Raw genomic sequence first — 24,504 nt, forward strand, 5'->3', positions numbered from 1 at the left:
ATCCCTCACCCAGTCTTTTCCTGTGACTTCTAATCCCACTTTAACTTAAGAGGTGTTTTCTGACATTTCACTTCTTCAGACTGAGATTTCCATAGTAGAAATAACCCAGTATCCTATTCATCGTGCATCTCCTGGGGCCTGGCTCAGAGCCTGGAGCATGTGGAGAGGCTGAGAAATACATCCTGCGTCATGAGTGATCTTACCCCATCACCATAGCAATAGGTAGCCCAAGGCCAGGAGGATGGCTGTGGCTCTTTTGGCAAGTCCCAGCCTACAACTGTTGTGTCCTTGCTGTTACTTTAGACATTCTCTAGGGATGCTAAGCAGGGGCTGTACCATAGCTTTCAACAAACTTAAAAACATCTACCAAACAACAAACAAAATTTGAAAACTTCTAATGGACCAGATTTGGTCCAAGACCATTAGGAACCTGGGTACACAACTGGTATTTCTTGTGGGGCAGAGTACTAGGGTACAACCCTGAGTGCCATCCGCAGGAACACCTTCAGTGATGGTATTACAAGCACAAATCCAACGTCATGTCCTCATGCTAGCAATTCAAGCACTTTACTGATGAGCCATTTCCTCAGCTGTTCTCCCCCACTTTTTGAGATAGGATCTCATGCAGCTTAAGGTGGCCTCTCAAACATGCAATATAGCTAAGGATAAATTTGAATTTCTGATTCTTCTGCTTCTACTTCTACTTGCTGGGATTACAGGTGTGTACTATCACACCTGGTTAGTATGGTGCTAGGGGTCAAACCCAGTATTCCACTCACGCTAGGGAAGCATTCTATCAATTGAGCAATGTCCTCAGGCCAGTATCAGTACTTTTCTTTCTCCATAAGTGATTGCAAATGGGCAACCAGTTTTGAGGGTCACTGCTATGATTGGAATTTCCTGCACCAACTGCTGAACTTCCTCTCATGTGGAGTTTGCAGCACTTACTGACAATCTTCCTAATTCCCTGGTCAGACCTATGACATGGACGTCACACCTGGGTACAGGGGTCTCCAGTGGGTGACTGTGGACACTGTTCAGCATCTAGCAGCTAGTCCCAACTCCCCACATCTGCTGCTGCCCCCCCAACCTGATGATCAGGGAACCTTCACCTACAGGAGGATGCCAAAGATGCAAGGACTATTCCTCACTTCTTTAGTGCTGTGCTAATAAATGGTTAGCAACTGGTTCTGGGAGTGGGGTTTCGGAAAGCTCTGATTTGTATTATTTGCCAATTGCTATGGTGTCAATATTCCCAGCCTTGTCCTAAGGTGACTGAGCAGGGGGCTGGGAAGAGATGTGCACCACATCTGTCAGCTTTCATGAGCTGAAACAAGGCAATTCCCATCCCCAGTGTTCCTGTAGCTTCCACAGTTCTTGGCTCAACTTCCGGGTTCCAACAAGGGTCCTTAATCTGAGGTGACTTTGAAAGTGCAGAGGCACAAGAAGACATTGCTGCGTGGGGCTCCCTCTGTGGGTGAGCTGAGTGTGAACCTGAGCTATCCAGATTGGTGGCGCATTTCCAGGGAGAATTATAACTTAACTGGACAGTAGATGCTCAGTTAAACCAAACTGAATGTGGTGATCCTCATAACAGCATTTTCCATTTTGGTCTCATTTCAACCTTCAATATCGCTGGCAGGTTCAGGGAAGGGAGGTGTCTTGGACAGAAGAGGACCTGAAGGTTGTCTAGGCCCCTATACTGGAAAGAGTATCTAAGTCTCTGGACAACCAGTGTGGGGATCTAGGGCTCAAACCCCCATCTGTACATTCTGAAATCGAGATCTGTAGCATTGCCACCAAGTAGCCAGAGTGTAGGAAGGGGCAACTTGGCCCTCCAGAAGACAGCTGGATAGGCTAACTTGAGGCATTGTGTGAAGCACAACTCTGGGTCTGATAGAGAACATGGCTGGGAGAGACGACTTTAGAGCTGCTGGGAGCAGTGGTGGCTACTCACATCTGGAACGAAGGGAGGGTCCAACATCCCAGCCTCCAGGCGCTTAAAGTTCATGTTCCTGAAGAAGGGATGCCTCTTGACCTCGGCAGCCCCCTCCTCCTGGCAGCCCAGTCTCTGCTTCGAGTCTTTGGTGAGCAGCTGTGACAAGAGAGTCCCATGAAGCCCATGATGGAAGATTGGGCCATAAGGGCAAGGGAGTATTTGTGGCGGTAGCTCTTCCAAGTGTCCCTCCTCCAGCCTCCCCAGTGCTACCTCCTAAATTCCCAGTCTGGAGGGGGATGTATTCCCAATTAGAAGAATTGAAGTGGCATCAGAGCAGAGACCAGATCAGATCTTTGTAAAACTAAGTCATGTTCTCAGTTGCCTTGGGGTACGCTATCAGGCTGGTGGCTCAGGTTTGCCCACATCTGGGTTTCTCTTTTCTTTATTATTTTGTTTTACAATGTTGTTGTTGTTGTTGTTGTTGTTGTTGTTGTTGTTGTTGTTATTATTATTATTATTATTATTATTATTATTATTATTATTATTATAGTGTGGGGGTATATGTGCCACAGCATGTGTATGGAGATCAGAGGACAGCTTTGTGGAGTCAGTTTGTCCCTTTACCTGTCACATGGGTCACAGGATTTGAACTCAGGTCACCAGGAATACATTTTTAAAATGCTTTGCCTGTTGAGCCATCTCTGGCCCTGAGTTTCTCTTTTCTAGATGTAAGTAACTGGGCTATGCTCTATCTATTGTAAGAAACACCAAAGAAGCAAGGCTGTGCAGTAGCTGAGCCTGTCACTGCAGCCCTGAGAGCCTACAGTGCTGGCTAATTGGTAGCATCATCAAGGATAAGATGATAAAAGAAAGAATGAGAGGTAGGGCTGGGTTGCTTACCAGCTACTACTAGGAAGGAATGACAGATAAACAAGACTTTTGCATTCCAAAAGACATGCTAGAAAATCAGGGTTTTTTCGTATGAAATCTCTTCATTTGAAAAGGTTGGCTATTAAGTTAACATTTGACTATTTCTGAAAAACTAGTGGAACATACAAGTGGAACAAAACAGTTTGCAAGCATGCTATCACGTGTATGCTAACATGAAAGAAGGCGTGGGTGGGGTGGGAGAAGGCACAGTAGGGTCCCTGTGTGTGGACTACATGTGATGTAGAATGACTGGGGCATTCAAATGGCTGGAGGGCTCAAGGGCGGGTGGAAAGGGTACAGAGATGGGACTCAGCAAGGGACTCAGCTTCAGAATTGCAGCCAAGGGATAAGGAAGTTGGCTGCATGAACTTCTAGACTTCAAGGGGCATGGCTGTCAAGAAGGGCTGGAGAACAACTTCACTGCTCTTTGTGAGGCTACCTCCATTATTTACAGGCCAGGCACTGCAGTGGCCTGAATCAGCACCTGTTAGCCGAGTAAGAGCAGAGTGGCCAGACTGAGATGCCGTGAATTACAAAGAGGATGAGGTCCAGACCAGAATCCAAGAACCCAAGAGAAGAGAGAGCAAGACTTGAGGTTTCTGGTGATACTTCCATGTGGCAAAGATGAGGGCTCAATCATTTGGGACTTTTTAAGCCACAGAACAGAGTGTAAGGCTTAGCCAACACTTTTCCCTCCATGGCCACAAGAGGGCAGGAGAGGGACAGCAGTGGCCCTGGTTATTATAGCAAGAGCTCCAGCTCAAAGCATGGGGTTGAAGAGAATTGTGGGGAAGTTGGATGGTGGTCATAGTGATAGTGGTGCTAGAAGTGGGGGTCATATTTGCTTAATTCTCTCAGTCTATGACACAGAAATGGTCAAGCAGGGGTGATTGCAAGAAAGGGCTTCTCTGAGGGTGGGGTATCTAAGCCCAAGGGTTCCCTGGCTCTCTGAATGTAAACACTGAGCTACTTCCCTTCAAGTTTCCCTAATCTCTACCCTGGGCTATTTGTGTGTATACACTTGAACCTGCCCCAGGGCCACTCTCAGGGATGCGAGGAGAGGCCCCTTTCAGGCTGGACGTCTCTATGACCCAGGTGCAGTATGGCACCAGGGGAAGGTAGCCTATGGGCTTGCAAGTGTGTTAGAGCTAGGCACTCTGGTCCTTCCTGTCCCCACATGCTTGGCATCAGAGAGACTTGGGAGCCTGGAGCCAGACAAGATCAGGAAGTAGCTGACTCCACACAGTCAAAGGAAGGACCTAAGGACCAGCTATGGAACATGGTCTCCACCGAGGCTGAGAGGAGAGACAGCACTTCAGAGAGGACCTTCTGGCTCCTACCACTCTTTCCTCTCTCTAGCTGTTCAGTATCCATACTTAGCCCTCATCCACTCCGGCCAGTCTAACCTCCTCGCTGTGTATGCTGCCTATCCACAGATGCTGTCAAACAGAGCCTGAGCTGTGACCATTGTTCCATAGAGTGGACAGAAAACTATGAGAATATGTTCAAAGACTTCAAGAACATCAATACCCATCTTGCAGTTCTTGCCCTCAATCCAGTGTCTAGAATCCAGAGCTGAGGGAGCAGGAAGCCCAAGTTCAAGGGTAGAAACTTGCTTGTAAACCAACTTAGGCTTGGGGCTGAAGAGATGGCTCAGTTGTTAAGAGCACTGCTTGCTCTTCCAAAGGACCCTGGTTCAATTCCCAGCACCCACATGGCAGCTCACAACTGTCTGTAACTCCAAGATCTGACACCCCTACACCAAGGCACATAAATTAAAAATTAAAAAGAAACCAACTTAGGCCATCATCCCTATTCTTTGCTGACTTCTTCACAAAGCTACATACCTTCGTGGGTGTTTACCTCGACCCCCATTCCTTGATTCATGGGGTATCCTGCCCAATATGCTAGGCTTCCCCTAATTCCTTTCTGACCATCTCACTCACATGAAGGAGCACCGGCCAACCTGGTGTGGAGGGCCGTACTACCCACTTTTATGTACTGTTCCTGTCCTTTCAGCCTGTCCGGTGTTCTAGGCCCAGGCTGGAGCCACCCCTGGGCAGCATCTGGCTCACCAGGAGCTCACCATGTTGCAGATGGACTTGGCTTCCTCAGAGAACTTGGGGGAGTAGACCTCCTCAGTCTCCAGCACCCGGCGATCCACCTCTTCCCGCTTCACCTTCTCCTTGCGGCCTCGAAATGGTGACTGGCCCTCGATCATCTCATAAATGAGGCAGCCCAGGCCCCAGTAGTCAGGGCTCAGGCCGTATCTCTGGTTGTTCAAGACTTCTGGGGCTGAGGACAGAAGGAGGGGAGAGAGTGAGGACCAGCTGGCAGCAGAATGCAGCCTAAGCACACAGGCCACACTCCTCCTCCCCATCCCAGTGGTACCCAACAGTGACACCATTCTCACAAAAGGACTGGAGTTTTAGGCAGGAGCTACTTTCCTTTCAACCTCCAACTGCAACCCAGCAGGCGTGTAAACACTACTTTGTCCAAAAAGCCTTCCTTGATGGTGCTTCACTCTGCTCAAGTCTGACAATGGCTTCAGAACCCTGATTATGGTGTATGAAAATGTCTCCTCAGATAGAACACAACGACACGGTTTTCAATGCTTTGTCCCCATTGACAGGCAGGGCTCCCACACACAACATACACTGCATACATATTTATCTCAAGAAAGAAGGGTTTCTACTTAAATTAAAGATTATATTTAATCTACCTGGACTTTGGATCATCTTTTGGGGGGCAGGGTTGAAGAGATGGCTCAGTAGTTAACAGCACAAACTGGCTGCTGTTCCAGAGGACCTGGGTTTGACTCCCAGAACCCACAAGGCAAGTGATTCCAGTTTCAGGGGATCCAATACCCTCTTCTGTCCTCTGTGGGCACTAAGTACCCACAGGGTACACAGACATACATGCGGGCAAAACACCCATAAACATAAAATAATATAATCATCACCACCATCATCTCCTAAAATCTTTTACTGTATCTTCCCTACCACTTTGACAAAATGACTCATAGATTCACCACAGACATACAAAAGAGACAGCTACATGTCTTGAGGTCATGCAGAATAAGAAGCATGTACACATGATATGCACCAGTGGACACACGATAGAGCCTGTGTATAGACAAAGCAATCAGCATTGTCCAAAAGGAGAGCAATGCAAACATGTAAGCAAAGGGCTGGAGAGTTGGCTCAGTGGTTAAGAACACCATCTGTCTTTCCAAAGGACCTGGGTTCACATGTATACACAGATGTCCATGCAGGTACATGGAAGGTTTATCTATATCTATATATCTGCCCATCTGTCCATCCATCATATATCCACCACCCATTTCTCCATCTATCCATCCTTCATCTGAGAGGGTTCTTCCAGGTGTCATACGGGAAAATGAACCATGCAAAGAGATAAGAATGAAAACATGGTACAGATGGACTTCGTCAACCTGGATCAGCCTTCAGGGAGTCTAATAATAGGCAGTTTATTCCCAATGTATTTAATTTGGAAAAAAAGTTTCCTGGTGTAATAGAGCCGGTGCACAAGAAACATAATTACATTGAAACTCAACTCTGGGTAGCATCATTTCTTCCAAGAAGATGGGTTCTAAAGATAGGCCACCTGTACTAGCTTAAGGGCCTAAGGTTCTGGCCTGGTCTCAGTCACACAGATAGCGTAGAGGTCATTTGGGCTATTAGCCACCTCTGATCCTGGTTGTGGGGGCTTGGGGGATCCTCTGGCTTTAAGAGTCATCTAGATTACTAGCCACCTCCAGTCTTGGTTGTAGGAGCTTGATATGGCCCGACCCAACAGATAACAGAGGCTGTTAATCACTTCCAATTCTCAGCTTTCTGAATGGAAGAACAGGTTTTTCATCTTTCCCATTGGAACGACAACCCTGTGTGTTTAACAGTCCTGGTTTCTCTGGAGATCTGTGGCTGCAAGGACTTTTGTGCTATGCTCTCAACACCCCTCCATCTTCTATGTATCTCTCAGACCTGTCAGATCTAACTATCAGAATTCTCATAGTAAATACACATACACTCATGGACACAACCCACAGGTTGCCGAGTGCTATGTAGTATGGGCCCTCAAGAACCAGAGAGAATGTACTGAATGCTACACATCATCTGCAAGTGCAGGCGTGGGCAGAGGGCAACAGAGACAAAGCCTAGAACTTTCAGGGGTCCCCTACATCCCCTGGGGATATAACTGGGGACATATACAGCAGAATGTAGAAGGAAGCAAGAGATGCTCCTAACTGATAAGAGATTCTAAGAGTTCAGCTCTCGGTCTCTTCCCAGCATGTTAGTCTTGAAGAAGGCTGAGAGGAGGAGACAGGGCGGTCCCTAATTAGAACCTTGGAAACATGGCAGGTTTCTCTAATTTTAGAGCCCCTCTTAATGTCCTCTTTCTTCTCAGGGGTTTCCCCAGAGAACTCATTCAAGTAGGTCCTACTTTCAACAAGGGCTCCCCTAGAAATGCCAGTGTCAGGATATGGTCACTGAACCCCCGGGATGCCTTATTTTTGAGACCTACGTGGGTTTCTGGTTGAGGACTGCAGAGAATTCAGTTTAGGTCACACCTTGGCTCCCAGCATACCACCTGACTGAGGGAGGCACAGCAATTTTGACCAGCAAAACACAAAGAGACTCAGGGAACTTAGGAGTTGATGGCCTCAGGGAGTGCTCAGTGTGTGATGAGCACAAGGTATTACTCACCCATGTAGCCAACAGTGCCTACCCGGCCACGGATAAGGTCTCCCTCAGGGATCTTCACAGCCAGTCCCAGGTCTGAGATCCTGATGTGGCCTGTTGGGGACAGCAGGATCAATGAGTTTCTGTGGTCCATAGACTCTCAAGGCTTCTGTCCAGTGAAGACCTGACCTCAGTCTGCTCTCTCAGGGTAACCATATGACCATGGGAGAGAATAAGTGAGATGTGTAGAAATTGCACATAATAAGGGGAACATTAATGAAGACACAGAAGGATGCTTGGACGGGGCTGGCCACTGGCCAACCGGCCACATTTAATACCCCAACGAGCTTCCTGGAAGACTGAGGTCATAGAGTTTAAAATGTCCTGGCTGATTCTGGGATTGCTTCACGGAAAAAATACGAGGTTCTTAACATTTTACAACAATTTGCTTAAGGGGATAAAATGTAAAGTAATTTGGGAAGCCACTCCCCACCTTCTTGACTAGCTTGTTTTTGTTTTGTTTTGCTTTTTGTTTTTGTTTTTTCCTCTTTAAAAAGAAGGAGAAATTAGAAGGACAGAACCTGGCCTGGAATATGAGCTCAGAGTCCAAACTGCCCCTCAGATGCAGGCAGCACACCCTGAGGGTTCTACTTCTGCCTCTGACACACTTACTAGGCAGGATCATGGCTCCGTTTCACATTCAGGAAGGAACACATGCCCTGTCCATCTGTCTGGCCTGAGTGGCTAAGACGGCCTCCAGCTCAGTGGTGTCTGACAGAAACCGGTAAGAGAGTATGTGAGTACCAGTAGTGGACTGCTTCTCTGGGACTTCAGTGTGAGGAGTTCAACGAACACACTGTGGCCCAAACCTCTCAGAGGACCCTGTGCTCCCTACACAGCTCTCTCCAGGTCACCAAAAGAGTGGGGGATGGGATTTGTGTGTCCCAGGAACATGCAGAAAACTTGGTAGCACCACTGCCAAGGTCAGGCTGGTTCCTCTGAACCTCAGGCTTATTATGTGCCAGATAGGCACTTGGATGCCACCTACCCTTCTGTGGAGATGGGAAAATCTGGTCAGGTGCATGAGAAAACTACTCTGTAGGTGAGAGGGACTGAACTGTGTGAGGGGCTGCTACCCACACGTTCACACCCAAGAGAAAGTAACAATGATAGCTAGTGACATGTTCACAACTAGCTGGAGTCAGCAGGCTGCTTTCTGTGGGCCGTCATGTAGGACCCTCACTTCACGGTCCTCCCCATGGTGGCCAGGGCAGTCCTGGGGTTTCTGCTTCACAAATAGAACAAGGAGCAGGACAAGTGACGTGGACATTCAGTGTAAGCCAGAGCCTTTACATGTTAGGGCCTTTAGTTGGCATTCTCTGTCACTGACACTGGCTCTGATCTCAGAGTCAGCTGTCATCAGGGTAGAAGCCTCCCTCGGGCCCAGGAGTAACGAAAAGGAGTGGGGTCCTCTACCCTCTGGGTCTCCATCCCTTCCCATGGTCATGGCCCAACCCCCTCCATTCCTGAGAGTCTCTGCAGGCCCTTGTACTGGGTAACTTGGGACATTAATCTCAGATACTGTAACAGAAAATGTCCCATCTTCCAGCCCCTGACTTACCATAATCATCCAGCAGGATGTTTTCAGGTTTCAGATCTCTGCAAGGTGAAAACAACAGGCATCTGAGCATGGCCATTCCAGGCAGCAAAGACACACTGCATCTGGCCTGACCCTCTAGTGCTAGTCATGCCCAGGTACCACAAGATGTCTGCCTCCTACCTCTAGGCTGGGGTAGTCTGGTCTGGTCTCTCTGGGTCAAGACCATTGTATGCTCATCTCTCTCCTCCAAGTAATTTAACACAAATGCTGAGGTTTGCCATTGGCTTTTTTCTTTCTTAGAGAGTGACTAGGAGGTTAGGAAAGGCCAGTTCTGGTGCTTATCCTCACACAGGTAGTCCATGGGACAGAGGACACTGGCTAGTACTGTCAGAGACTCCCTGGAAGGCTGGGAAGACCTGACATCACAGAATACTCTGTAGGCAGAACAAACCGTGGAAACAAAAAGAGGTCACCAAGCCCACAGCATTAGTTCTACTATTGGGAAGCAGGTGTGAGATGGGCCAGTGACCCCTGTGAATGGAGTCCCAGGAGGCTGGCACACCTAAGTCCTGTTGTGCCAAAGCCTGGGGAGAAGCTCAAGGCAGAAGGAAAAGCTGCAGCAGAGCTGCTTCTCCTCATCCCCAGTGTCTCATCTCTTCAAGAACAGCATCTTAGTCACAAAAGAAAACAGAGAGGGAACAAGCAGAAGACTGGATTTCCCAGTGAATGCTGGGTAAAGGAAAAGCTTTAGCTCAGGACGTGTACCATGTTGTCACATCCCAGGTATGACAGTGCTGACATCTGGACAGAGGCTCCAGTTTGCACCAAGCCAGCTTTGCTTAACTGGTGGCTGCTGTCCTTGTGGGGTGTGATACATGTACCCAAATCCTGGGCAGTTTCACCAAATGAGATGGGTATTTGAATACCCTTCCTTATTTACAAACCATCTTTGCTTATTTTTATTATTTACATGGATTTCTTTTGATGTTCTAGCAATTCCAAATAAGGGCAAGAACTTTCAGCTCAAGAAACCAGTGGCCACGGGTTGAAAACAACAGCTTGCTACAGACTACTGGACAGGATCAAACCCATAGACAATATAGGCCAGGTGGTCAAGACAAGGAGGAATACCTAGGCCAGTGGTTATCAGCCTGTGGGTTGTGACCCCTTTGGGGGAGAGGTGTTGAATGACCCTTTCACAGGGGTTGCCTAAGACCATCGGAAAACACAGATATTTATATTACAATTTATAACAGTAGCAAAATTACAGTTATAAAGTAGCAATGAAAATAATTTTATGGTTGGAGGTCACTACATGAAGAACTGTATTAAAGGCCATAGCATTAGGAAGGTTGAGAACCATTGCCTCTAGGTCTTTGTTGCCCTAAAGGCAGAGAATTTGGAACTCCAGGGTTCCCCACCCTCACCCCAAAACACTTTTTTTAAAGTGAAAGGTAATCAAGGATGTTCTCTGTTTTTAGCCTTTAGGGGAAATCTTCTGACTACTTACTTCAATTACAAAAAAACAAAACCACAAAAAACAAAACCACAAAACCCACAAAATTAAAACAAACAAACAAACACTAGCATTTGAGGTAGGCGCTATTGAGAACATTCTTTTATCTCTGAAAACCTCCTGCAATCCCAAGATAATCTTTATCCAGTAATCCATGCAGAGTCATCAACTAACTGACTGTGGGTCTGTGAGGACTGACAGGGTCCCACATGCTGGCCCTGCCTAGTGTAGAGTTCCTAACATCAGTCCTTATCTTTCAAGCACTTATCACAAGTTTTTTTTAAACAGATGATGGTGGAAATCAACTTGCTACAACAATTAGATTCCAATGAGTCCCTTGGGAAATATGATGTAACTGGCCAATATCAAACATCAGCACTTTCTCCTGAACATATAAGAGAATAATTCAATATTCATTCAAAACACAGGAGGGGAGGCAGAAGAGACAGCACTTAATACTCTTCCAGAGGACCTGAGTTTGGCTCCCAGCACCCATATCGAGGTAGTTCACAACCACCTGCAATCCCAGATCCAGAGGATTTAATCCCAGTCCTTCTGAATTTAGCAGGCACGAATACAGACAAATCCACAAACACATATGTATACATGTAAATAAGAATTTTTTTCTTAAAGTGCAGCTTTTGGCAATCCTATGCATGTTATGAAGATAACAAAGTCCTGCTCACTGTGAGAAGCATCTTGGCATGGGGTTCTGTAGAGTCCAGGCTATGGTGGGAGTGAGATGAAAGGGAAGGAAGGTGAAGGTTACAGCAGGCTCGAGATGGGGTTGGGCAGGACATGTGCCAATGCGATGCCCTTGGACAGTGACTCTCTCTACATCTTGTTGGGACTGGTTGCAGATAGTAGCCACCAGGATCCACTGAGTGTCCCTGGGTACAGGGTGACAGGGTGGCGGTGATCAGTCTCTCCTTGGAGGAGGAACATGGAGAATACCATTTTATTGGCTTCTCTAATCATTAAAGGCCAACGACACCACAAGGAGAGTGGTCCATCTCACTAGCTGGGTTCCTGGGAGCCCTGTATTGCTAGAGGAATGCAGGAGCCCAGCCCGACTCTAGGAGAACAGCTCACCTGTAGACAGTGTTCTCACGGTGTAAGTCTTCCAGGCCACAGAGGATCTCAGCTGCATAAAACAAGGCTCGCTCTTCCTCAAAGCCAGGGTTCCCCATGTTGTAGATGTGAAACTTCAGATCACCTCCATTCATGATGGTCAGAACCAGGCACAGTGCATCTTTGGTCTCATAGGCATAGGCCAGGTTGACCTGGGAACACAAGAGCAGCACTGTGGTAAGGTCACAGACATCTCCTTAGATGCCAAAAAAGCATTTGACAAAATCCAACACCTGTTGATTTTAAAATTCTTGGAGGGATCAGGGATACGAGAAACATACCTAAACATAATAAAGACTATATACAGCAAGCATGACTAATATTCCTTTCCATGGGATCATTAAAGCTGGAGGGCATGGCGAGAGGAGGGTATAAAGTAACTCATACCTTATGCCCAGACCTCCTCTCAATGATCTTGCCTGCGTTCTTTCATACCCAGTGAAGAACTCATGCTCATATCTTCTGACAAGTGGCTCAAAGTAAAGGGCTGAAGGGAACATGGGCAGGTAGAACCCTGACCTTACAGCTAGTCTAGCAGGGTGATGAAAGCTCCTATACCACAAAGGCACATGCATGCATTAGTTTGCTAAAACTGGATGTTGCCTAGTTGGACAATCAAAAAAGGAAGGCATAGTGGCCCTTCATGCTACAGAAGAGGCAATGAGGATTTGGGGGAATAGAACACAGCCTGGAAAAAAATCTATGTGGGATATGTCAACAAATGTGTGTCTGGTAGATTCCTAAAACCCAAGGTGCAGTGGATGGGCAGGTGGCACCGTGTTGAGGCAACTTACACTATGCTGTAGTCTCCACCTTGCACAAATGAAATCTGGCCACTGATGGCCAGGCTTGGGATAGGCTGGGCTGTAAAACTTGGATGTAAACATCAGGAAGAACATATTTATTCTGGTGTGAGCTCCAGGCACTTAGTTCCATTGCCAACTGCTGAAGTTGACCCTCTTCCCTCCACACCTGGCCAGGTGAGCCCCAGGAAGGGTCTAGGAGGTGTGTCATGTTTTGTATGGTTTCTTAATTTGTTTTTTTTTGTTTGTTTGTTTATGGCACAAATTAAGCAACAACAGGGCTGCTTGATGTCAGATGGGAACCTCCAGAATTGGAAGCCAAAATAAACTTGTCCTTTTTATTAGTTAAATGTCTCAGGTATTTTCTTATGGTGGCAAAAGCTGACACCAAGTGTTACTGTGGGAACTCTCTACCACAAGTAGTGGATGAAAAAGGTCTAACTATCAAAAGCAATGGACCTTGAAGATGTGCCAGCCCAGGCTTGTCAGACATACCATGCTTTTCTGAGTAGGACCCACCAGCACCTCCCTCACAGATGGGGGCTCCGCTGGGTATCATCAAGGTGACAATTCAAAGTCAAAATGGCCCAGGCCAAACCAGGCTGGTGTTAACTTTGTCCAAGACCTCCTTTGAAGATCACTGAATTCTCTACTCCTCTCTAAGGACAAAGATAGCAACTGGGGCAACCTAGAATGAGACCCAAATACCAAAACTTCTGTCCTGTTTGAGTATCACTTCATAAAGCAACCCTCCCCTGAGGAATGACCGAAGGTTGATGATGGTATCCCTTCCTTTGTCACACAGTTGCTGGGAAATTAATTGGAGCAAGTCAGTTGGGAAACAACTGTCAGCAGAGCCTTTAGTATAATGATCCCTCTGCTATGACTCGAGACCCTGGCTATGTTCACAGAAGCACACCAGGGGATGTTTGAAAGTGGACATCATAGCATGGTTGGTAGAGGTTCACAAGTAAGAAACAACTTCACTTTGTGGGGATGGGTTATTCAGAGCAGTGATATACAACTTTTTTTAAGGGAAGAGCTAAGCTGTAGTTCTAGACAGAGAGGGAAAAATAAACAACCTTAGGGTAAAAATCATCCTAGCATAAGATGTATAGGATGGTCCTGTTTGCTAAAAATAAAAGCATATACATGAATAGAGCATGACTGAAATGACTACTCAAAGAAAACTGTATTTGCTTTTATTGTGTATCATTTTGTGTCATTTGAATTTTACCTCTCACGTATATTAGCTTTTATAAGACTGGAGAGAAGGCTCAGTAGTTTAGAACATTGGCTGCTCTTTCAGAGGACATGGGTTCAATTCCTAGCACCCACATGGCAGTTCACAACTGTCTGTAACTCCAGCTCCAGGGGATCAAACACCCTGTTCTGGTCTGTACATGCATGCACTACATGTAGTGCATGAAGGTAAAACATAAACACCCAGAAGATAAAAGTATTCGTTTTTTATAATAACATGCGGAAGAAGCATTTAGAGCTTACCAAATATCCACGCGCCTCCATGCTCCCCAGCCTCCTCTGCAGGAAGCGTGTCCCTGAGATGACAAGCTGTGACCAGTGGACTATGGGTGAAAGCATGGAATGCCAGTCCAGCTGAGACAGTGTCCCCCCACACCCCAACATTCTTTCCCACCTTTAATTGGGGAAGCCAATAAAGTGAAGAGGGTGGCTCAATCTGACTGGACTTGATGTGGCTTTTGTTGTGTGCAGCTACATAAAGTTGGGGCTAATTTATTACTTGGGTAGAGCCTAGTCTAGACTGAGCAGGAGGCACACTAACAAAATAACACCTCTCTAGGAAACTCCACCATGATGGTCTCCATCACAACGAATCAGCCAAGAGCATCTGTGGAACCCAGAGATCCTAGTCTGGACCTAGAGTGGCCTTGTTCTGTGCATTGAGGAGTTTTTAAGGTGGCCATATAGAACAGAGATCCCAGAGGAGGGAACTAGCTAGCTATATGGGAGGGCTATCACTACTTGCAAGGGAAGAAAGTCCCAGTCACCAGAATAATGGGCCTGTGACGGGGCCCTGAACACTCACCACAAACCGGCTGTTGACCTTCTCAAGAATCTGCTTTTCATTGAGTGCCATGGACTCTCCTTTCCTCTTTTTGATCCTCTTCTTCTCTAAGCGTTTGCAAGCATACATTTTACCAGTGGCCCGAACCTGGCAGGCACAGACCTGCAGCAGAAGGCAGACACTCAGGTCACAGGATACTACAGTGGTCTACCCAACTTCAAGGCCTGACATCCTGGCAAGGACAGAGCAAAGGGATCCTTCTGAAATCACTACTGCTCTAAAAGTGGTGGGTAAGGGGAGCAGAGGCCTAGTCCCTTCGATGGAGACATTCACTCACCTCTCCAAAGCCCCCTTTGCCCAGAACTCGATACTGCCGGAAAGTGTTTTTGGTCACTGGTTGTCTGAAAAATATCAAGAGTCCGAATTTTTCTTTTGAAGTAAGATTTAAGATCCATAAGAAACAGACAAGAATGTCTGGCAAGGAGCAAGCCCAGGGCGTGTAACGTCTTCCTCTGAGGCTGTGTTAGGAGACCCAGACCTCTGGCTCTGGGTCCTAGGAAGCTAGGGGCTAAGCCACTCTGGTTTGCTCACGAGGGGAGGAAGAAGGTTTGGAGGAATAAGCCCACAGTGCTTAGCCATGTTGAGTAAGGGTTCTCTCTTCCCTCTGCAGGAGCTCAGCCCAATCCAGGCAACTAAAGGGTGATGGCAGTTACCCTTTCCCTGACAACATCCCTCTGCTCCCTCCCAATTGACTGACCCTCTCTCTTGCTGCCAGACCTAGAAGGAAACTCTGCCTGGGGTGTGCAGGGAGGGGGTGGCCTCTGAGGCCATAACAGAACATACAGCCCTCCCAACACCTGTAGGGCTCAGCCTGCCTAGCAGATGGTCACACTCACTGTTCTAGGCACCCAAGAGTGAGTGCACCTCACTTAGAGCAAATGTCCAGGTACTCTAATCATGAGCTCTTAACCTTTTCTTCAAAGGGACTACTTTGTTATATTTCCATACATCAAGGATACCAAAAGATCCTGACTGGCTAAAGAGCTGGTGATAAAATATCCATCATTTTCTGTCTCCAGCTTCTCAATTTAATGAGAAGAGCCAGTGAACATGTCTGATCAGACAGAATTTCTCATCAGAAGGCATGGATGGTATTCCCGAGAGTCAACAAATAAAGTCATCTGGCTCTTTGCCAAGAACTCCAAGATGGAGTTTTTAAGCTCTAGTTTGGTTAGCAAAAAGCCATCAAGGTAATATTGGAAAGCCACCTCTGAGGTCACAGAAACTATTTCTGAGAAGAGAGAGAGAGAGAGAGAGAGAGAGAGAGAGAGAGAGAGAGAGAGAGAGAGAGAAGAAGAAGAAGAAGAAGAAGAAGAAGAAGAAGAAGAAGAAGAAGAAGAAGAAGAAGAAGAAGAAGAAGAAGAGAGGAGGGGAGGGAAGGGGAGGGGAGGGGAGGGGAGGAAAGGAGAGACTAAATCGGTTAATTTGAGGAGGACCTACAAGCCTCCAGCAACTCTTGAACATTCATATCCTCTCAAGAGCTTTCCTGCTGACAGACTTGGATTTCAGTGAAACTGACTTTTCATACTATAGTTGCCCTTCGGATAACCCTGAAAACCCAGAGAACTCCAAGGTCTTCATGTGTGTGACACACTTTTCTCTTTGCTGATCCCCATCAGATGCACAGGGCACCCCACCACAGAACCCCTCAGTACCTGGCTTCCTACTTAGCACTAAGGCCCCTCAGGTGTCACAGAGAAGCCTGCTAAAAGCTAGTATCTAACACAGGGCTGATACAGCCACAACACGAAGGCAGAAAAGGTTATGCTAGCATAACCATTAACAATACACTGAGAATAAACAGTCACTACTACTGCAGATCTCCTCTGCTAGAAAAATGACTGTCCTGCAATTTCCTAGGAAATTCTTGGTTAACCCAGGGAGGGGAAATCCCCTAAATTTTTCGGTAGCACAATGTAAATAGGTCATGATTGAGGGGAAAAGCTGGAGACGTGGGGAATTCCTAAACTAGGATCTTATCTTCCTGACTCTAAGAATTTACTACCTTCCAAAGAGTGTATTCTTAACTTGCAGCAGTCAAAATGTCCATTTTATGAAGCTAGCACAGATAAGTAAAAAGAAAGGCAGTGAACACAGCCAAGAGTCAATTAGAATTGGACTGCTGGGTAGATTGAGGACCAAGGATTTGAGTGAAAGATGTTGGGTTTAGATTCTGACCTTTGTCAGGCCTTGGCTGTGTGACCTAGGGCCAACCTATCGACCTCTCTAGGCCTTCCAAATTTAGTGAAATGGAATAATGAGAAGGCAAATATGTCATTATTTGTAATAAAGAACATGGCTGCTCTGCTGATTTCAAGCTGACAATACCTGCTGCTGGATGTTCCTTGCTCATTGGCTCTTGCTCATTGAATGCAAAACTGTGACCTCAAAGCTTACATGTTGAAGGCTTGGATCCCAGTGCTGCCATGATCAAAGGCGAGCCTCTGATCAGGTCATTAACACTGGTCAGTATAGAAAAACAGTGGCTGTAAGTAGTTGCTTTCCTGCAGAGCATCCTGAAGTGTGCAGAACAGAATGTACCTGGAGTCTTGAGATGGCTCCTGGCCCATGGCCTTTAAGTATCTGCAAGGGACATGATCCATGAGTGCTATACATGCGCAGGCCACAGAATAAAATGGCTTCCTGCTCCAAGCATAAAGCATACCACTGGGGTACCAAGCTTCGATGCACAGGGACCCCTGAGCTAAGTATGCTCAGGCCAGCATGCTTTAAGCCAGGTATAAGCTCTGGCAATCATAAAATGGTCCTGGACTATCTCCACCACCCCCTTAATATTGACCGGCTTACTCAGAGACAGATAAGTCATATCTCTTTCATGACTCTTGCTTTCTTATCAGTCAGAGAAGCTACATCTGCCCAAGTGAGAGCCACCCATGAGAGCACTTTGAAGAGACCAAGGCAGCAAATAAACCACCGACAGATGCCCAGAGAGCCACCTCATAATTAGTGAGGTGGAAAACAAGGAGCAAGGGTACCCACTGCTCATTAGTGCGGAGGAAAATGAGAGCAATATAGGGCACAAGGAGGAGGGGACTCAGGCACTGGCTGGGAACTGGACTGACTATTTTGGAACTGAGGGGCAACTGAACAGCCCCTCACAGGTTATAATTGGGTGCCTTTTGAGACTGTATTGCCAAAATTACACAGAGTTTTAGGTACAAAGTTATTCATTCCTTAGGGAAGGGTGCAAACAGACTTAGGACTAAGAGCTGGGGGTGTAGTCAACATGTATTTAGCAGGTGTAGCATCTGATCTCAGACCAGGTGGGTGGAGGTGGGTGTTATCCAATAGAGAAAGAGAACCAAAGAAGCATGAATAAAATATGTATGTGGGCACAACACAGAACCTGCTTTCTTGAGCACATAACATTTTTAGAATACCCAAAAACTTAGTGGGAGGAGGATGGCTGATTTGATTGTTTTCAGGGGTCCATGGAAGGTATCTGATCTCTGTATGAATTATCGTACATATGAACTGGGTACCCTCCCTTGCAAACATGCAAACTCTCATGTGATGAGTGCATGGTACTCACCTTTCTAACCACTTCCACTGCAGAAAACGGTCGAAATACATGCTATCCAGGTACTCATGGAAGGGGTCTCCCTTCAAGTAGTCATGGACAGACCTAGTCCAGCGTGACAGAAAGATGAACATGTTATAATTCCCATCTTGAAGAAGCTAGACAGAGTCTAGTAGGCTACTGTCTTCAGACTGCAAACAAGCCAGGCCTTGCAACAGACACTCAACATCTGGACAGAGGCCTATTTGTTCTGCCAATGGTTGTTTAAACTGGATATGAATATTGTAAGTATTCATAATGTCCCTGCCATGGGCCAGCATTTGTTTCTAGTCCTGTAGGGACTAGGGTTGGATACTCAAGGGGGGACATAAACAGAAAACCACGAAGTTTAAGTTAACAATTCCAGAGATGAGCTATACTAAATTAGAATTCAGGAACAACTTTCTGAAGAGACCATGAGCTGAAGTGGGATTAGATGCAGACTCACTGCAGTAGAGGAGGGGCTAGGATTCTGAGGTGGGGAAGGACAACGTGAGATACAGTCCTTCAGAACCTGCGCTTTGGGTTTGCTCTGGAACCAGCAAAATCACTGTCTTTCAAAGAAGACAGGGATCTGCCCAGGAAGGCATGATTTGCCTGTGTAGGTGGGAGTCTGTTTGGGTAGGTAAAAGTCATCCCAGGCAGGCAAAGGTCTGCCCAAATAGGCATGATCTGCCCAGGTGGTCAGGGCTCTTGCTCAGTTAGGCAGAGCCAGATGGCAGAGCACTTACTGAACACAAGCAGAGAAGAGTTCTTTGCCAGGCCTCTGCAGGAGCTTCGTCTCTGTCTGGGAGGCCAGGTCCTGGCCAACTTGGGCAATGAAGACAGGGGACTGGAAGAAGGAAAGGATTGTTGTCAGTGAGGGGGAAGGAACAGGATGGCTCAGGCTTCCCCCACAGATTCAGGGTCAAAGACAAGCCAGATACCAGGTGATAGTAGAAAGATGTAGCTACCTGTCCCCACATATGGCCTCCTGCCCTCTATCTGCCCCTGCCCCTCCCCTAACACACAACTGGTGTAGGATATATGGGCAGTGTTTAGTGTTTCAGGGAGGTTATTAGACTGGATGGCAGTAAATAAACCCAGGCTTAGTGTGAGGTTTCGGGTTGTGTGACTTCATGGAGGTTTTTCAGCATTTTAAAGTCTTGTTTCCCCAGCTTAACCCATCTCCTCCCTGCCATTCACCCTTGGCAACGGCTCCTAGGACTTGACTCACCAGCTAGATGTCAAGTTAGGATTTTAATAAATTACAGGGAAAATTTGAGAAGACGGCAGGGTGTAGACCCCGAAAAATGTAACGTGAGTTATGAAATCAGCTACAGGACTAGGAGACTTGCTATGGACCATTAGGCAGTGCCTCCCAGGAGTGGGCCTGGGGGGGTGGGAGGGGCAGAAGCAGCTGAAATGTCCCTATTGAATAAAGGTGGTGTTCTACTTTCTGCTCTTTACAGTTTCAAATGCTGGAATCCATTACTTTTTTCCCAGCCCTGCCCTTTGTGTGGGCTCATCCCCCTTGGAGACTCTCTCCTCAGCTGACTGGAAAGGCCCCAACCCTCATGGAGATGGCCTTTGGTGTAGCTACAAAGCCATTTTTACCAAGCTCCAGCTGGAGCACATTTTCCACCATGAACTGTCTTAGGTGGTAGCAGTTTCCTCTGTCTACTTCGCACCCTGCCTGGTCCATTCCTGTCCTCTTCCCATTCTCTGCTCCAGGAACCTACAGTTGTATCCTCCAGAAATGTTTACTCTCCTGTTGGAGCCTATACCACAGCCAGGGGCTTAAGCTACTTTTCACCTCTGACTTTGCCATCCTGTGGCTCCATCCCTTTCTATGGAAGGAGGGAGGTGCTCCAGAAATGCTGTAGTCTCCTTTGAACTTTGAGAATTGATGATTTCTTAAAAGTTTCCCCCTATGAAGCATATAAATTTGTTTGGGGGTACAGATTCTGGCAGTTAAGTCTCTTCAGAGACAGTAACCACAGGCAATGAAACAGGACAAGCCATTAGCTGGACACAAACCTGTCTGTGGAGAAAGACAGCTGACTGTTAGGCCACTTGGATTTGTGGGAAGGGATATGCCTGGCAGATGGCTGCTCACTGCAAAAGTGTCAATCATTGTGGTGACAGAATGCCTAGTGTCATGGTATGATCTTTGTCTAGTGTGAGTCAGCAAAAACAACACAGAGATGCTGACTCTGGGAGCTGTGGGGAAGAAGGAAGCCATGTTTTAGCTTCACAGAGGAGGGGCCCAAGTTGTCAAACTGTCTGTACAAGGTGCACACCTCTGCCAGGGTCCATTGCTTTTTACCTACACAAGACCCAGCTTGTTCCTTATCTGTCCAATTGACAGCTGGCATGAGAAGCATGGGAGAGAAAAAGGTAAATAAAGCCAGTGTGGTCTTGACCTCAAAAGTTATTCTCCAGTTAAGACATGCAAATGCTGTAACGTAAGGTAGCACCCTACCAGAAAAGTCCCAGTGTCCCCTGGTTATATATAGTGATATACAAAATAAACTAACACCAGAATTTGATGGCCTTTAAATTTCCTTAGCTCCTGACTATTACTTATTTACAAATGAAAATTGCATACAGATCTAACATTGAAAAGCAAAGAAAAAACAAAAACAAAACCCCAAAGCCCTTTAACAATGTTTTACATACATTAAAATGCAACCCTTGTCAATAATGAATTGGAGGTAGGGGGCGCAGAGAAGGAGGCATAGGTTTGTCCTAGGATAAGGCAACCAACTGGAATTTAACTCAGCACACACACATTATTTTATTTAATTTATACCATGTCTCTGTGAGGTAGGAATTACTATGCCATCCATCTTGCAGAATATGAAAGTTCAGAAAGGTTAAGTAATTTTCCCAAGATCATTCGGACAAGAAGTGGCAGAGAAGGGATTTGAACCCAGGTTGGATTATTCTTGGTTGAGATATGACTATAAGATCATCTGGTACCATGTTCCACCTCCCAGTATGACCTCAGCCTTTGGGGGCTCTGCCAATGTAGAGGATAAGACACTGTAAGGTCTGCTATCAGCCTATAAGTTCATCTGGGAAAGACTTTTGGGAAGATGAAGTCAGAGACAAAACAGTTCCTAACCTGAAGCCTCCTCGTCCCTCTTCAGCCTTTACCTGTTGATGGTGGCAACAAACAGGGTTGTCAGGGATGAGGTGACCCATCTGTGCACATGACGTCAGCAGCCCTCATAACTGGGTGTGGCTGCCCACAGGCAAAGAGCCTTGGCAGGGAAGCCACAGAATAGCCTGATAAAAATGTCTTGGCTTAGTAACTATGGCTTTAAATTTAGCTTATGGTTCAACATGAAGAGATTAAGTTATTCAAACCAAATCCTCTTTCCAGTGACTCCAAGAAAAGGCTTTTGCCAACAAGAAGGGACAGGTCTAGACTGGAAATCTGAGCCAGACAGAAGATTCAGACAGAAGATGCCAGGTCAGTATGCTCCTCGCCTGGGGACGACCCCTTCTGCTATGTTCCTCACTGCCTTTTCTGCCCTGTTGATTACTATTCCTGAGGTTTCCTCTACTTGTTCTTCAAAATTCTAGCAGCTCCCAACGCCTAAGTTTATCAGAACATATCTTTCCAGGCAGAAAGAGAGAAAAGATTCATGTAAGAGTTTTCCTAGTCACTACTATGCAGAGAAAAACTCTACTCTGTTCTGAACCAAGGCAGGCCCCTGACGATAGGTGGTCTTGTCCCTTCATTTCTATCTAGGTCTCTTTCCACCCATTTATCCTTACCTCCTATGCCATCCACTCTGTGACCCTAAGCTTCAACATGCCAACTAGGAGCACGGCCACTGCAATGCTCAAGTGTGGCACTGGTGGCCAGTCATGCATGATGCAGGGGCAACAGGCCTTGGGATGTAGATGGCTGAGGTAGTGATCTGACTGGATGGAAGAGTTGGGGGATCCCGGAGCTGTGTAGGTAAAGCAATGAGTCTGGAATGAGTGCATGCTTGGTTGGGGGTGGGGGGAGGTGGAAAGTATGTAGAAAGTTTACAACTTACCCCATCCCAGTGACCTGGGAATTGCTCTGTGCAATGCTTGGCCCTCCAGAGTCCCGCCTGTGGTGTCCCACCTGTGGTTATTATTAACTCATAGCAGAAGTAAGCCTGAGAATTTTGAGGACTGAGGAAGGCTGAGGAGGAGGCGGGGCGCAGAGAAGGAGGCATGGGTTTGTCCTAGGATAAGGCCACCAGCTGGAATTTAACTCAGCACTCAATCCAGGAAACATGTTTAGATCACCCCCACACCCAAGGCCTCTGCTGACACATGCCCACTTCCGGATGACCTTATACAGAGATAGATCCAAACCCAAGGGCAGCTAGCAGCCAAGCCAGTTCAGCTGAGGCTAGCAGTCTAGCAGCTGGTATGAAGGCAGTGCTATTGAGCCCCTCCAGTACTGCTTCCTAATAAAAGGGAGAGGGCACAGGAAACACCACAGGACCAGCCAGCTTTTTATCCTCAGATGTGGGGAGGCCTGAGGAACACACTGGAAACAGTCACCCTAGATCACTTTCACCCCAGCAGTAGAGCCTTTACTGTAACAGTGAAAGGGAAGAATAACTGATCAATTTGGGAAGGGGATATTAAGTGGTTTACGATAAGAGCTGGACCTCAAGGGAGACAAAGGATTTACCAGATAAAGAGGGAGTGCATAAAACACAGACACAGAAAAAGAATGGTGGGCAGGCAGAGACTGCAGAATCTTTAGCCTGTAGAGGACATCCTTAAAGTGGAGCCACTGATGACCTCAGTGGTGCCATGGTTCTCCTGAGCACTATCCCTAGAGACATGAGTAACAAAAAAACAAAAAAAACCCAAACAAACAAACAAACAAAAAACAACCAACAAAACAAAACAAAACAAAAAAGGAAAAGACTGCATTTTTCTTATCGGAGAAGGTCCAAATGACTAGAGCTCTCATGATCAAAGCCTTGTCCCTCCAGCAAAGACTTTTGTTTCAAGAAGTTGAAGTGGAAAGGAGCTCATAAACAAGAATGTGCTCTTTATCGTCAGACTCCTTTACCCATATCTCCTCAGTGATCATTAATAGTCTTCTGCTCCTCTCTGGGTCATCCTAGAAATATACATCCTACAAATGGTGTGAGAAGCTTAGAAGAGCCCTTGAAGGAAGACACCCCCCCTTGGGGCTCACTCTTTAATCCACCATGGCAAACCGGTATAGGAAAACTGAGAGAAAAGACCCCTACTGTCCTGATGTCTGCTTGTGGTAGAACTAAGGGGCATCCCACTAGGCCATGGACTTTAACCTCTTAAGTCCAGTTTCATGGGAAGGACAAGACTTTGACTTCGTCATCTCTACTCAAAACCAGATTGTCTGCATTGTACAACCCCAGCCACACAGGTCCTAGTGTCTCTCCTCCTCCATCTTAGCACTCTGGTTTCCGGAAGTCTCACCCTGTAGACTCCCCCTAGATTCCTGCTAATCACTTGTCCCAAGTTTGACATCAAAGCCCTCAAAGGAGTTTTCTTATACACCACAATATCTATGATCCTTGTTGTCTTCAGGACCAAGTAATGAACCTTTTTGGAGCTGTCCCTAAAATACCCTTCCAGACCTGCTTTCTCTTTCTGGCTTCTCTCCCAATCCCCTGGCTATTTCCTGAGTGAGCTCTGGACTTCCAGCCACTGGGCCTTTGTTCCCATGGACAGAACTCTTCTCACCCATCACGGTACCTATGACTCCAGAGAGGCTTAAAACAAAAAATCCTCTGAGCAGCTAGGGCCACCCACGCAACCACACCTCACAACAGTAACTATCAAGGTCATTGTCCTCACGGTGACAGCATGATGAGGGTACCACATGCCAGGTATGGGGGCTGTCTACAATGTGATCTTGTATAACTCTCTCAAGGCAAGTTTTATTATTACCGCCACCTCTAGTTTACAGATGCAGAAACAGCTCAGAAGTTAAGTGACTTCCCCCAAGGTCATACAGCTAAAATTTTAAAACTCAGTTTAAAACCTGACAATTTGGCCAGAGAGCTCTGTCTCTAAACAGTAACATGATGTGAAGGCTGCCAAGCTCCTTCCTAGGTAGTATGTAAGAATGTGACTGTGCCCATGAAGAGCAAGCCCTGTTAGCAGGCCCATGGTCACTGGAAAAGGAGGCATGTCACATTATATGAAAGTATCATATGT

The 24,504-nt window shown here is 46.6% G+C and overlaps 1 protein-coding gene across 3 annotated transcripts in view; it reads right to left on the minus strand.

Annotated features, from left to right (window-relative positions):
* The window catches only part of GRK5 (G protein-coupled receptor kinase 5), a 193,933-nt gene that overhangs the window by 9,109 nt on the left and 160,320 nt on the right, over window positions 1-24,504 (minus strand). For 2 of the 3 annotated variants that reach the window (XM_084748798.1, XM_084748800.1), the window contains 9 exons: window positions 19,041-19,141; window positions 18,283-18,375; window positions 15,007-15,070; window positions 14,691-14,831; window positions 11,781-11,971; window positions 9,194-9,231; window positions 7,597-7,686; window positions 4,956-5,164; window positions 1,958-2,095 (listed from right to left, as the gene is read on the minus strand). In XM_084748798.1, coding sequence (XP_084604924.1) covers window positions 1,958-2,095; window positions 4,956-5,164; window positions 7,597-7,686; window positions 9,194-9,231; window positions 11,781-11,971; window positions 14,691-14,831; window positions 15,007-15,070; window positions 18,283-18,375; window positions 19,041-19,141 — 1,065 coding nt within the window. The remainder of the gene's footprint in view (window positions 1-1,957; window positions 2,096-4,955; window positions 5,165-7,596; window positions 7,687-9,193; window positions 9,232-11,780; window positions 11,972-14,690; window positions 14,832-15,006; window positions 15,071-18,282; window positions 18,376-19,040; window positions 19,142-24,504) is intronic. The other variant, XM_084748799.1, reaches the window with a different exon arrangement.

Source organism: Acomys minous, assembly GCF_964271855.1.
Source record: "Acomys minous genome assembly, chromosome: 2".
Lineage (NCBI taxonomy): Eukaryota > Metazoa > Chordata > Mammalia > Rodentia > Muridae > Acomys > Acomys minous.